The sequence below is a fragment of the Aedes aegypti genome, chromosome 1, assembly GCF_002204515.2.
Source record: "Aedes aegypti strain LVP_AGWG chromosome 1, AaegL5.0 Primary Assembly, whole genome shotgun sequence".
NCBI lineage: Eukaryota > Metazoa > Arthropoda > Insecta > Diptera > Culicidae > Aedes > Aedes aegypti.
This window is the reverse complement of record NC_035107.1, coordinates 119158452-119172391: the sequence shown is the minus strand read 5'-3', so window position 1 is coordinate 119172391 and position 13940 is coordinate 119158452. Positions and strand designations below refer to the sequence as shown.

Here is a 13940-nt window from a genome sequence, read left to right as displayed (position 1 = left end):
TACCAACTAGTTTGCATTATTACAGTATCGTCGATATTTTTGGTCACAAAACTAGAAACTGCACTGTTCTTCACACTTTTCGGGGTAATGGCTTATTCGGGGTAATAGCGCTCGGGATAATGACCCAATCGGGATAGTGACCCATACGGGGTAGTGGCGTTCGGGGTAGTGACATGTGTGTTAATGGCGTATTTTGAAAGATCCTAAAAAATGTCTTACGTTATTCATGGACAGCCCCTATGGAACATGATTTACTGTTAAATACTCTATTTTGGACTTTCTTTGGTTCTCGTAGAACAAAATTCTAATAAAATTGCTGTTTTTCATACATTTTGAGGCTCACATATTTTTTTTGCAAAAACTAACATTTGGGAAAAATTAGGCAAGAGGAATCTCTGCAATCGATTCCTTAGCCTTAAAAGCGCGTTTGAGTAAGATATCTAGTTGACTTAATTATAAGTGTTTATTTAATAACGTTCACTTCTAATTCGCATCCGAGGTATGGGTAAGAATGAGTTATCGACCAAAAAAATTTGAAATCCAATTTGGACGGGTTTTGGTGAAGGTGAGTTAGCTGAGTTAAAATAAAAAAAATAAGGTTTTTGGACAAGTGCCCAGACGCCCAGACATGTTGAAAAATACTGTTCTCATTTTCATTCTCGTATTTGTACTGTAGCAAACATTTACCACCTCGAAATTCACATTTTTTTACACGACCATAAAAATCCAAAGCAAACCATGACCGTTCAAAACAAAAAATGTCACGGCTCTTCAAAACTGTAATCTTCTTCTTCCCAACGTTTTTTCACCCGAACCCGAATGCGAAATGACTCGAGCACAGTGGTGACAAGATTTTTCCGGTTTTCGGGGGTTTGCATTTTTGCTCGATAAAGGGAGCATGAAATTGAACTTGTTTATATGTATCGCAACGGAATGATTGTGCTCTTGCTATTAGCGCTTATAGATTTCAATTAGTTGAAAACACAAGCGAAATAATAGCGATTGCATTATTTAACATTTTTCTTCAATCATTCACCTCGTGATGGCTGCCCGAAAACGACAATAGGGTGATGTGCTAGTATCCATCGTATTAAGCATTGATCAGTGAGAGCTGCAATTTTCCCAGTATTGCAGTGAATGATGCTGATACAAACCGATGCCAAACAATTCTTTCTTAAAACGGCTTTAGCATTGTACAATAACATTTTGATAAATCTTGATCTCTTTTTGGAAATAATGCAAATAAAATGCATCTTACCGTATTCTCAGTCCGTCGTATCGTTTTCAACTCCGTCGCAATCAGTTTCCAGATTCGTTTCACAACTCACGGCTCACTGTGTGTATTGAATGGTTAAAACACAACATATCAACGCTATAATAAAATGTTTTACTAGAATATATAGATCTACGGGCATCTCTCTCCAATCCACCATCATGATGGAATATACTAATTTCCTTTAAAATTAATTGTTCGTCATCAAAATTCAGCCCAAATTTATGAACACAATTCCTTTTGACCGTACAATTATGGCATTTGCCCACAGTACAGCGAAAACAACACAATCAAAGGAATCGTACTTTTACGTCGAGCGTCGCGCACACATTGATGCGCACAAGCTTTTTTTTCTCAGTACGACGGATTGAACTTTGTTTACATTCTCAATTATACGCGGCGAAGTTTTACGGCGTGTGATTGCAATGAAATCCTTCAGTGAAGAAGTACGAAGGTTTTCCATAGTGAAAATAAGTGCCCGGCGAAGTAAGTCACCCACGGGGGCGGGAAGAAATTTGTGTTGGAAAGTGGTGTGGCTCAGTCGATCGCTAAGCATTTCTCTCAAATCGTGTTCGTCCATGCGATTTCGGTGAAAAAGTGAAAAGTGGATAATTGAGCTGAAGTTATTTACCGAAATACAGTAGTTTTATTGCATTTTTGGTGTACAAGTGTACAAACCATAACAGCTTTCACAAAATTACACTTGGATAATGAATCTATGTTGCAGGTAAGTTTGGATATCCGTCGTAGTGGAGCATTTAAAGTTTGATACGACGAATCGTAGCGCTTACGACGAAGTAGAACATAACCCTAGTGGAGAAACAAAAATATTCAAGCAGTGTGTGAACCGTTGGCAGCGCAACGCCTGATGGTACTGATGCTGCTGTTACTTTGTGTTTTGGTTGACTGGCAGAATCGATAAACTGTGGTAAATAGTGGTCACAGTTCCCAAGCCTGCCCGGTCGTTTCACTCGCTTATGGTGAATGCTAGACCATCACATCCTCACCCACTCAAATCCTTCATATCTATGAGGGCGTCGCGTCGGTGAGTCGCTGGACTCTAACTATATAGATATCATATGATCACAGACAAACAGACGTAACACTTAGAACAAATCTCGATCAAAATCATAGTCACGAGGACATGTGCGCCCAATGCTAAAATTATTGTATTTGGCCGACAGGCCAACAGATGGCGGTAGTGTTCAAACGTCAAACGCGAACAAAAACGATGCGAGCGCTGCGGGTGGCGGATTGGCCACCTACCATATTTTTGAATCGACCGTTAAAAAGGTGGTCGATGGACAATGGTGAGAGTGTGACGTCTGTTTGTCTGTGATATGATCATTAAGCTTTGAACGGCTGGCGCTAAATTGTAGTTTCACTAATCGAGCTTATTTTGCACAGTTGTTATGAGGACTGGAGCGAAATTTTTTCTTACATTAGTATATACATATAACTTGACTTTGTATTTTGCGATAATTTTTCAGGTTCAATTTAACTTCATTTTTTCAATAATCTTCTTCTTCTCTTCTTCTTGGCATTAACGTCCTCACTTATGAGCACTTCGACAGTTATTGCCTGAGAGCTTTCTATGCCAAAGTTGCCATTTTCGCATTTGTATATCGTGTGGCAGGTACGATGATACTCTATGTCCAGGGAAGTCAAGGAAATTTCCATTACGAAAAGATCCTGGACCGACCGGGAATCGAACCCAGACACCTTCAGCATGGCTTTGTTTTGTAGCCACATACTTTTACCACTTTTCTAAGAAAGGCCCATTTTTAAATCATAAAATGCATAAAAACCTCACCGAATCAAGTATTTGACTATATTTTCAACAAGATTTCAAACTGTTACAACAAGATAGTCGCACATGGCTTTCTTCGAGAAACTGAAGGTAATTTTCTTGATCAATCGTAGACCAAGTAATGCCGCCATCAGCCATGGTGCCGTTTTAAAAGTTGTTATGGATTTTGTAAAGCACTGTTTAATATTGTTTTCACTAAAAGTATCATTCAACCTGAAAATTTTGCTATCTATGACTTATTGTTAAAAACCGTTTTGTCTCAAATTCCGAACAAGAAAAGCCGTTTTATAGCGGTATTCCAAGAAAACCACATAAATCTCTCCACAGTATGATTAATTATTCTATGATTTAAGCCACTGAATTTAAAAGTTTTAAAATATCAACTCTAACCTTTGAAATCGCCACTGTTCGGAATATATATCATGCTCGTAATTTGAGACAAAACGGTATATAAAATTTGATGATAAAATACTTTGTCGAAGGAAGACACCATGCATCTAGGATGCATATCAAAAGTACTAGAGGTTTTAGCCATCGAAAACAACGATCTACCCCACTGTGTGGGGGCTGTCCGTCCATCAGTTCATTGATTGGATTTTGCACGGAGATATCGCATATCATGCGTTCGGTTCGGATGCTCTAGAGGGGGTGTTAAATGACTTACCTTGACCATGGTGCTTTCTGCGCCGCCCATCACAATGTACCAGTGGAGCGTTGGCACGACGCCATAGGCCGCCCATGCCACGAAGGCCAGCATCTTTACATTGGAGTTCACCTTCAGTCGGGGAATCTGCAGGATCATTGCTACCGTGAATATCACTCCGATGGTGATAATGTAGAAATTGCGCAGTTCCTGGCCGAGAGTAAGGGGGAAAGATGTGTTAGGTTTTGTATACTTTTTTTTAATAAAATGTCAGTTTGCTAATATAAAATACACTCAAATGATTATGACGAGTAAAGTAACACTTAGAAGTGATCATTTTAATTGATGGGCAAATTGCCAAATCGATCGATAATATTTTGAAAAGTCGCAACAATGACCTTGATGAAAGAAAATTTACATCTATATTGATATTGGAATGCAAAATGCTTGATTTGTTTGATTGTCATGCACATGTTCTTATAGTTGTTCAGAATATAAAACTAAAAAAAATCAGGCTTTGAATAATATAGTTAGGGTAAGTGTTCCCTTAGTTGTTTAAAACTGATGAAATATCACTAAAATTGCTAAAACATTACTTTCTTGTACTAATAGTTGTGGTAAAGTGTTCCTATAGTAGAGGATCCCATTCGAAAACAACGGATACCGCAACTATAGGAACACAATTTAAAAATATACCGCAACTAAAGGAACAGTGTACCAATAGTGGAGGTATTATTTTTCACTGATATGCCGTGGATTACTGCGATCAAATATTTTTTCTCATTATGTCAATGATCGTTACTTCCCGTTACAACATTAACATGTACATTAATTGCGCATCTTGAATTTGGGCGTTTAAATGAAGTTTAATCGTGTGTAGTACCTCCACTATTGGTACATCTACCCTACATTATTTGATTTTTTTAGGACAATGGAATAATGTTTCAGATTCGAAGTGACCTGAAAATGCAATTCAGTATTAATTTTCACATATACAGTCAACTCTCTTTTACTCGATATTCGGTACCTCGATATTGAATTAGAGAACCATAGTAAAAGTTGGATTTCATGGCTACTTTGTCATATAACATAGAATTCCAATAAAATAATGTTGTACCCGATGATATCTGATATTTCATGCAATGTTATGAAAAACCGAATTATGAAACTAGTCAAACACGGTAAATTATGAAAAACTACACTTAAAATATAAATTTTATTTCTTCTCTCCTTCCGGATTTTTGTCAAATTTGAGAGGCAGTAAAGTGAAATTAAATATAACTAATAAAACTATGGTATGTTTCCAGAATATTTTCTCAAAAATCTTATAGATGATAATTGTAACTTACAGGTTATATGAATTTCATGAGCACAAATGTGCAAAAAGCAAAAAAACACTTAAGCTGAAAATTGGCATCGACCAGCAAGTTACAAATTGATCAAATTATCAACGCACACCGTCGTCTGGTTCTCTAGATTTTTGTTCTTTAAAATATTCGCGATGCAGCTTTAAATAATCTTCACCTTCAACCGCTCAGAGAAAAAGCTTATATGGGATAATGCTGAAAACTCTTAAACTTTAATTTTATGCTGAAATACTGTTTTTGGTACATTAATCCGATGGACATTTAGTGTTATCATTTTTTTTTTCATTTATCCTTTATAAATACAAAAAATGCGATTTTTCTTAAAAAAAAATAAATGCATCAATCTAAACACATGGCTTTTGAACGTAAATGAAAAAAAATCCTCGGTTTATTTCAACAACATTTATCGATGAAATATGCTCAAGGCTTGAATGGTGTTTCTCTTTCTTATATTCCAGAGCAAATAGAAATTGTGGTTTTTGTGACTTGTTACTGATCATAACTTATCAGTATTAACAAGAACAGATACAACAAGAGTACAATATTCATGTCTTATATGAGGTCGTCAAACAAAATTGCGATTGTTACCCAAAATAACATGGTTGAAAACGATTCCATTGCCAACATTTTCAAATGTGTTTACAATTCCGCAAAAGTTGACCACTTACTATGAAGGATTCTACCCCATTACCCCGAATTCCAGCACCCCGAATGCCATTAACCCGAACGCCATTACCCTGAATTCCAAAACCCCGAACGACCCATCACCCCGAATGACATTACCCCGAATTCCAAAATCATGGGAAAAGGTTATCAATATCATCATGTCAAGATAATTGTGAATTCGGGGAAAAAGCATTCGGGGTGATGGAATTCGGGGTATTGGTACATTCGGGGTAATGGAATTCGGGGTGTTGGGATTCGGGGAAATGGCATTCGGGGTAATGGGGTAGAATCGATATGCGAAGATTTTATGAAACGGTCAACGGCGCGCGGCTGGCTGCCAGATAGAAGAAACACTTTTAGCAGTTATTGAACGGCGAAAATGGGAATGTAGCGAGAAAAAGGGGAAAAATTGATGGAGACGGTCAAGCTGTGGACCCACCGACCATAGGATAGGTTGAAAAGGCTGTAGAACTGTAAAGCTGCTAGGAAGGACCAGATCCCGGTCGAGCTTCTCAAGTACGGAAGTGAGCAGCTGAAGTATGCTCGAGAGTAATTTATTAAACTCTTTTTCACCAACATTATTTGTTGAGAATGCCTACTGGTTGGTTGGATGGCCTCACACGTTCAATCTATAAGAAAGGGCACAGACTGGAGTGTGCCAAATACAGATGAATTAATCTGCTGAATTCGGCGTACAAAATACTGTCGGGCATCCTGTCCAAGCTGGTTTTTGTGAGGGCCGCTCGACAGCAGACCAGATGTTTACTTTGCGAATGATCCTAGGAAAATTCCGGGAGTTTAAACTTGTATACCCACCATTGATTGATTTCAAGGCAGCTTACGATTCACTGAAAAGAAATGAGGTGTGGCAGATAATGTTTGAACATGGTCTTCCGGCGAAACTAATTAGACTGATGCGTGCAACGCTGGATGGTTTGAAATCAAGTGTTTGTACTGCAGATGAGGTGTCAACCTCGTTTGTGATAATAGATGGATTGAAGCAAGGAGATGCAGTTTCGAAATCACTGTTCAACATTGCACTCGAGGGTTCTATTGGGAGATCTAGAGTGCACAGTGCACACAGTGCATCGCATAACGCAAAAGGATTCCGTTATATGTATATTTTGGTTGTCTGGAATGCTTCTTGGCTTTGCGGACGATATCGAGCTAATTGGAGGAGACCTTTGTGCCTCTGCAGAGGGAGACAGCGAGCATAAGCCTGACCATTAATTATACCAAAACGAAGTACATGGTTGCTGGTAGAGATAGAGGTAAACTTGTGGTACTGTTGGTGCTGAGATAGTGTTTGATGGGTTTGTGTTGGAAGTTGTTGAAGAGTTTATCTACATTGGAGCACTTGTGACATGGCTGCGAATAGGGCCTTTTACGGAAAACGTAACCAGCTTATGTCCCGCAAATGGGAACAAAATTCGGCCTGCATAAAACATTGACTTTTCCTGTGGTTCTCTACGGGCACGAAGCGTGGACGTTGAAATATGCAAATTGAAAAGCCTTCGGTGTTTTCGAGCGTAAAGTGCTGCGAATGTCAGAAGAAAGAATTGCGAAAATAATATTCAGCACGGAAACAGGTAGAAGTCAGTGACTGGAAGACCACGAATATGCTGTCTGTTCGCAGTGGAAGAGGACATGGCGACCCTAAACGTTCGGGGCAACTGGAGCAGTATCGCTCAACACCCACGAAGATATCATATATATAAAATCCCAGCGTTGTCTGTCTGTCAGTAACGCTTTGAAATGTTTCATCGAGAAGTTTCGTTGAACACTACAACAGTATTTTAAAAGCACTACAACGGTCAATTCTTATATAATAACATTACAATTGCAAATTGTGGAGCACTACAACAGCTCTTTGACAGAATATTTTGGAGTTCTCTGGAACTTTGCTCATTCCAATTCATGGAATATTCTCGAACACTTCATCATTGTCGTCTGTATAGGAATTTGGTTGGTGACTAAAACGTGAACAAATCAACTTCAAGCAAATTGTAATTTGGTCGAACTTGAATCGGATTGGAGTTAAAAATGTAAAACGGGTTTCTCCAGTTCCAACTCAGTTTCAAAAACGAGTTTGACATATTTAAAAGCAAGATAAAGATGAATGAGATGAATGTTCGCCAAATATACGATTTATTAATTTACAGCGAAATCTCCATGATGTTTAATGACTCGATATCGACTCTTAGATGCATACTTAAAACAAATTGTGGATTTCCAAAACATTCCTGTTCCATGACTCGATATTTTCCTGAGTCGATGGTCTTTTCACCACAACTGTGATTTTGAAAATTATCAATGAATCATACTACTTTGTAGTAGCTATTCGGGAGAATATGCTAGAAGATTCTGTAACTTTTGAAATATTTCACAACAGAAGAAACACTGCAACAGCATATAAGGATATAATTATTTCAGCTTAGAACTGTTGAATCCACGTGCTCGATGGAGTATGGCCAGAACATAAATTTAGGCGGTTTTGCGGTCATCAGTATCATGCGATTTGAAAGATTATACGTAGCATTTTGCTCTAACATTTCGTTGGAACGTGGCTAGCCACGTCGGGTAAGCTAGTTTTTAATATTATCGATCATTGTTTACATGGTTTAGAAATTACAATAACTTTTTGACTTATTTCATTGGCAAAAGTTCTTAAGCAGGAACTTCAAGTGTTACGATTGTATACGAGCAATCAACCTCGTTTGTTTTTAGAGTGTGTTACGAATAATTCTGAAGTATACCGACTTTTAACATAGAAATATATGTAGGTGTAAATTCGACTTACCGCATTGCACCAGAAAGCGTAATATATGCCACTGATGAAGATGGCCAACAGTGACAACGCTATCCCAAACAGGTCGTACGCTAGGAAGCACTCATAGCTTTGCTCCGATTTGCAGGAGAAAGTATGGTAAATGGAAGACAGAATCATGCAGACCTAAAAATATAGTATAAAGTTTAAATACAACTCGTTCCCCATCTATTTGAGTAGACCGACCTGGAAACAAACTAATAATGCTCCCACAATTATCTTATCGATCATGCTTGCGTGCATCTGTAGCAAAACGATGTCCGAATAGGCCAGTCCAACGAACAGAAAGCACCCGAACACGTGACTCCAGATATTGAACGTTTCGTTTGTCCACCAGAACATGCTCTCCAGGCAAAGCTTCGTCGACAGAATAGTTCGGTAGCCGGTACGAATGAACGGGTTGAACTGCAGGTGCTTCGGAGCATCTTCATAGTTGAGCAGCTGCCGCAGTTTATAATACGAGACGTCCTGTTTACTGCATACCAGTTCCGCTGGGTCGCTATTACTGCTACTGTTGTTATTGTTATTGCTTGAATTGGTTAAACTAATACTACTACAAGTGGCACATTCCTGCTTACTACCGCAGCATTCATTCTTCGTGTGGCTTGGCTGCTGCTGGCTGAAGATGGTGGTCGACGTTTTGGTGCATGTTATGGGGCTTTTGTCACTGTTGTCTAGCGTGGGGGCAAAGTCGCCCTGGGTTATGTTCTGAAAGAAAAAAAGAAAAGAGAAATTATACTATGAAATTCTATTGAATTTATACATAAAATAGCCTGTTTTATTTGTAGTAAAAATAAAAATTATATTTCTTAATCTTTAAAGTTTTTTGAATCTACAACAGAGAAACATTTCTACAATTTTATATCATGGTGGACCCAAAAGAGTATATATCAATCAAGTGAGACGAAGAAAGAGTACGATTTCACTAAGTGCTCACAGGTGCTAAAACAGACAAAATTGTGTCTAATTGGGTTGTTATTTGATGAAAAAGTATAGATAGTTATAACGCTATTTTCTTCTTCTTCTTCTTGGCATTAACGTCCCCACTGGGACAGAGCCGGCTGCTCAGCTTAGTGTTCTTATGAGTACTCCCACAGTTATTAACTGAGAGCTTTCTTTGCCAAAGTTGGCATTTGTATATCGTGTGGCAGGTACGATGATACTCTATGCCTATTTCTATTACGAAAAGATCCTGGACCGACCGGAAATTGAACCCAGGTACCTTCAGCATGGCTTTGCTTTGTAGCCGCGGACTCTAACCACTCGGCTAAGGAAGGCCCCATCGCTATTTATTGCTCTTTAATATATTAGTTTTAATATCATAATTAAACAAATCAGTTCAGTTCAAAAAGTGAAGATATATGTTCCATTGTGAAGTTGATCAATTGCTACTATCGGTTTCCAAACAAGTTTTAACAATCTTATAACTTGTTGATAAATCGGTAAATTTTAGAAGCGAATTTGGTGAATTACAGAACAAACCACAAAGGTAGGCATATTCTTTGAAAACAACAGTTATTTTCCTGAAAATGAATTAAGATCCTCAATGCTTATTCGAAACTGGATTCAGAAAACAAATCAGGAATGTATGAGACAGCTGGTTACGATTGAGCCTTAAATAAACGAAATAGTAAAAAAGAGAGCTTGTTTGAATGGTTGTCTTCTTATGGGCTTGGCAATACAGTGCCTCTCCGGTTTTGGCAACACCCACTTTTGCCTACCCGCGATTTCAGCAACACCAGTTTTTGGCATTCATTGAATATGAAATCTGTTGGATATTCTTTCTGGAGTTTTCAGTTACTTTTCTATAGAGCTTTCAAGAAATTCATCTGCCACAAGAATTTTGTCATATGTGTTCAAAAAATTCAATGGTTCTATGATAACTTGAAGGTCGAACCAAAACCTTTCTCTTGCCTTCTTACTTAACACGCCTACAAAGCTGTGTTTAATAATCACAGACAAAATCAAGCAAAGTAATAAATGAAAACTTTTTCATCATTATTATTTTCATTATTATCGAAAGATATCAGTGCATGATATTCTAGAACTGTCCTTTTAGGGTCCCTACCGGAATCAATTTCCGGTGACCATGTTCCCGAAATGGCCACAATAGTGTCCAAAGAGAAACAGGTGATATATTCTATCAATTTATGTTTCATTGATTTTTGAAAAGTTTTGATGACGTTTCTTGCATATTTCTTATGCATTTCGTAATGTCTTACTGCCATGAATCGCAAGTCAGACCAATCTGTAAAAAGTAGGCATTGAGAAAATGGGCTGCGAAGTTTGCAAGCTCGTTATCCATACGAATATTCAAAAAAATCAGGAGATTGAAATATGTTTGATTCTGAATGAAGCTTGCACAATTTGCTTTTCACTCCGATAACTATCCGAGAAAAATATAAAGATGACCGAAACATTGTTCATATTCACACGGTGCGGAAATCTGTAGTGGGACTGATATGCGATTATTTTTTAACCCGTATCCGACCGGGTTAAGAAAAAGAAAATCAAAAAATTCTCGTGGAGCTATTTTTTATCCGATTTGCAAACTTTTTTCACTACATGAAATCCAAACTCTTCTATTTTCCTATGCTGGGGAAAGTGGTCCAAAATTTTGCATGTTCCCGGAGTTATTCCGGTGTCCTCCTGGGTAAAGTCAGGTAAAAATTGATCAACTTCCTTTCCCGAACAGTTTTAAAATACTAAACTGTCATTTAACAACTCAAGTTTTATAGGAACAGTCAATCGAGCAACATGAAAAATATTCAAGTGATTTAAGGCTAAGTAGCCCATCATTCATTTTGGCTACAATGATGACTTTTCAGCTTGCATGTCATAGTGATAAAACACAATCTTGAAAGTTTATATTGACTTGAAAAAGTATCACCAAACGCCCTAACATGCATAAAGTATGCTGATACTTTTTCAGCTGCGTCAGTGCAAAACCAACTGATTTTCTTTGATTCGAAATCATGAGATAAATTAACAACAATCATCAACGACGCGTACAAATTTCAATGACGGCCTACTTCACCTAGGAGTCACTTTCATGGGAGTTTCCTTGAAAAACTGAAATATGCCTCCCGGAAGATCCGGAATATTCGTAAAAGTGGTCAAATCGTTAAAAATGACTTGGAAAGCCGCGGTGTTTTTTTCAATCTCAATAGTTTTCAACATACATGGACATAACCAATGTTTGCATAAGACCCAATACGGCCATTGGGGGCTCACCGGAAGATCCGGAACATCGGTAAAAGTGGTCAAATCGTTGAAAATGATTTGGAAAGTCGCGTATTTTTTCAATCTCAATAGTTTACATGGACATAACCAATGCTTTGTGTCCATAAGACCATATATACCCATTGGGGGACTCACCGGAAGATCCGGAACATCCGTAAAAGTGGTCAAATCGTTAAAAATGACTTGGAAAGCTGCGGTTTTTTCCAATATCAATAGTTTTCAATATACATGGACATAACCAATGTTTTGAGTGCATAAGACCCAATACGGCCATTGGGGGGCTCAGCGGAAGATCCGGAACATCCTTAAAAGTGGTCAAATCGGTAAAAATGACATGGATGTTAAAAACAAAAAAAATATTCAAAATCAATGAAACAGTCAATCAAGTCAAAAGTTTGGGTTGAGCTATTGAGTACCTATAGCTGGTCGGCAATATTGGTTATATTGGCAATATTGGTTACGTCCTGGGATATAGAATCGTCTACTTTTTCGGATGTTCCGGATCTTCTGGTAAGCCTTAAAGTGGCCATAGCTGATCATAAAGCGATCGAAATATTATTTCGTCCTTGAATATAGAAAACTAGTGAAATAAAACAAACAACGCGAATTTTCAAGACATCTCCCATAATATGGGCAGTTTTACGGAGGTTCCACTCAGTAGCCAACTAAAGTCACATGGCTGCCTATATACTGATCTTCCGGAAGGCATATTTCAGTTTTTCAAGGAAACTTCCATGAAAGTGACTCCTTAAATCACTTGAATATCTTTCATGTTGTATGATTGACTGTTCTTACAAAACTTGAGTTGTTAAATAGCAGTTTAATATAATAAAACTGTTCGGGAAAGGAAGTTAACCAATTTTTTACCCGACTTGACCCAGGAGGACACCGGAATAACTCCGATAACAAGCAAAATGTTGGACCACTTTCCCAGCATATGAAAATAGAAGAGTTTGGATTTCATATAGTGAAAGAAGTTTGCAAATCGGATAGAAAATAGCTCCACAAAAAATTTTTGATTTTTTTTTTCCTTAACCTGGTCGGATACAATCGGGACAATCCGACTTCATATTTTTTCCAAATTTTACCGAGCAAAAAGTTTTATCTCGTTAGTCCAGCTGAAAGATCATAGAAAGATATGTTAAAAACTGATATCAACTTAATTTTGACGAAAATGCACATGGGACTGACTTGCGATTCACGGCAGCTTAGGTACCGTAAAATGGGGTAACTTTGATAGTATTTTCGAAGAAAACTTGAATATTTATGCATGCTGTTTCAAAGAATTATAATTCATATTTTTAAAACAAGTACTGGTATCCTTAGTATCGACTACAGTTAATAAATTGTCAAAAGATGTATTCTAAATGGACATATAATTTTTCATATAATCGAAAGTCGGTTTTCTGTTTTGGGGTAACTTTGATAATGGAGCATCAATTGAACAAAATTGAATGAATCACGGAACATTTGTAGGGCGTTGCATACCCCTAGGCGTTTAACGCTATATGGAAATTTCTGACTTAGATTACAAAAATGGTCCCAGTTTGTAAAAATAGTTTTCGCTTAGAGTTTTGAGACCGAATTCATGTTCTACTATAACTAGGCTGTCAAGTATAAGTGACGAATTCATTATGACTTCATCAAATAGTGATCGTAGAACAGATTGTTTGGGAGCGTTTCAAAATTGCTAAAATCTTATAAATTTTCAATATCTGCATATAAATCCTCAAATGTACTTGATTCCAACGAAAATAGCTTTAACATGTAGTGTCATACTAATACTATTTACTTTTGCATTCGTTTAGCTAAACAAATTAACAAAAACTTTCTTATTTCGTTTAGTATGTTGAGAGTCTCGCACTATCAAAGTTACCCGCATTATCAAAGTTACCCCGTTTTACGGTACCCTAACAAATTTGGACCTAAATCCGGAATTATCTACAAATTCAAAATTTTCGATGCATGAATTCAGAATACAAATCATTTGTGATTTTTCCTGAAAATTTCATCAAAATCAATCAAAAACCAGTGGATACGGACATTTGATATACCGTAAAACGGGGTAACTTTCATAATGCGGAACCCACATGCTACTGAACGAAATAACA

At 37.5% G+C, this 13940-nt stretch overlaps 1 protein-coding gene across 12 annotated transcripts in view; it reads right to left on the bottom strand.

Moving 5' to 3' along the window:
- The window catches only part of LOC5578826 (progestin and adipoQ receptor family member 3), a 103574-nt gene that overhangs the window by 18501 nt on the left and 71133 nt on the right, over positions 1-13940 (bottom strand). For all 12 annotated transcript variants that reach the window (XR_002500761.1, XM_021846226.1, XM_021846159.1 and 9 more), the window contains 3 exons: positions 8773-9294; positions 8560-8712; positions 3748-3936 (listed from right to left, as the gene is read on the bottom strand). Coding sequence is in view for 11 of the 12 variants with exons in the window: in XM_021846226.1 (XP_021701918.1) it covers positions 3748-3936; positions 8560-8712; positions 8773-9294 (864 nt within the window). In the remaining variant the exon portion in view is untranslated. The remainder of the gene's footprint in view (positions 1-3747; positions 3937-8559; positions 8713-8772; positions 9295-13940) is intronic.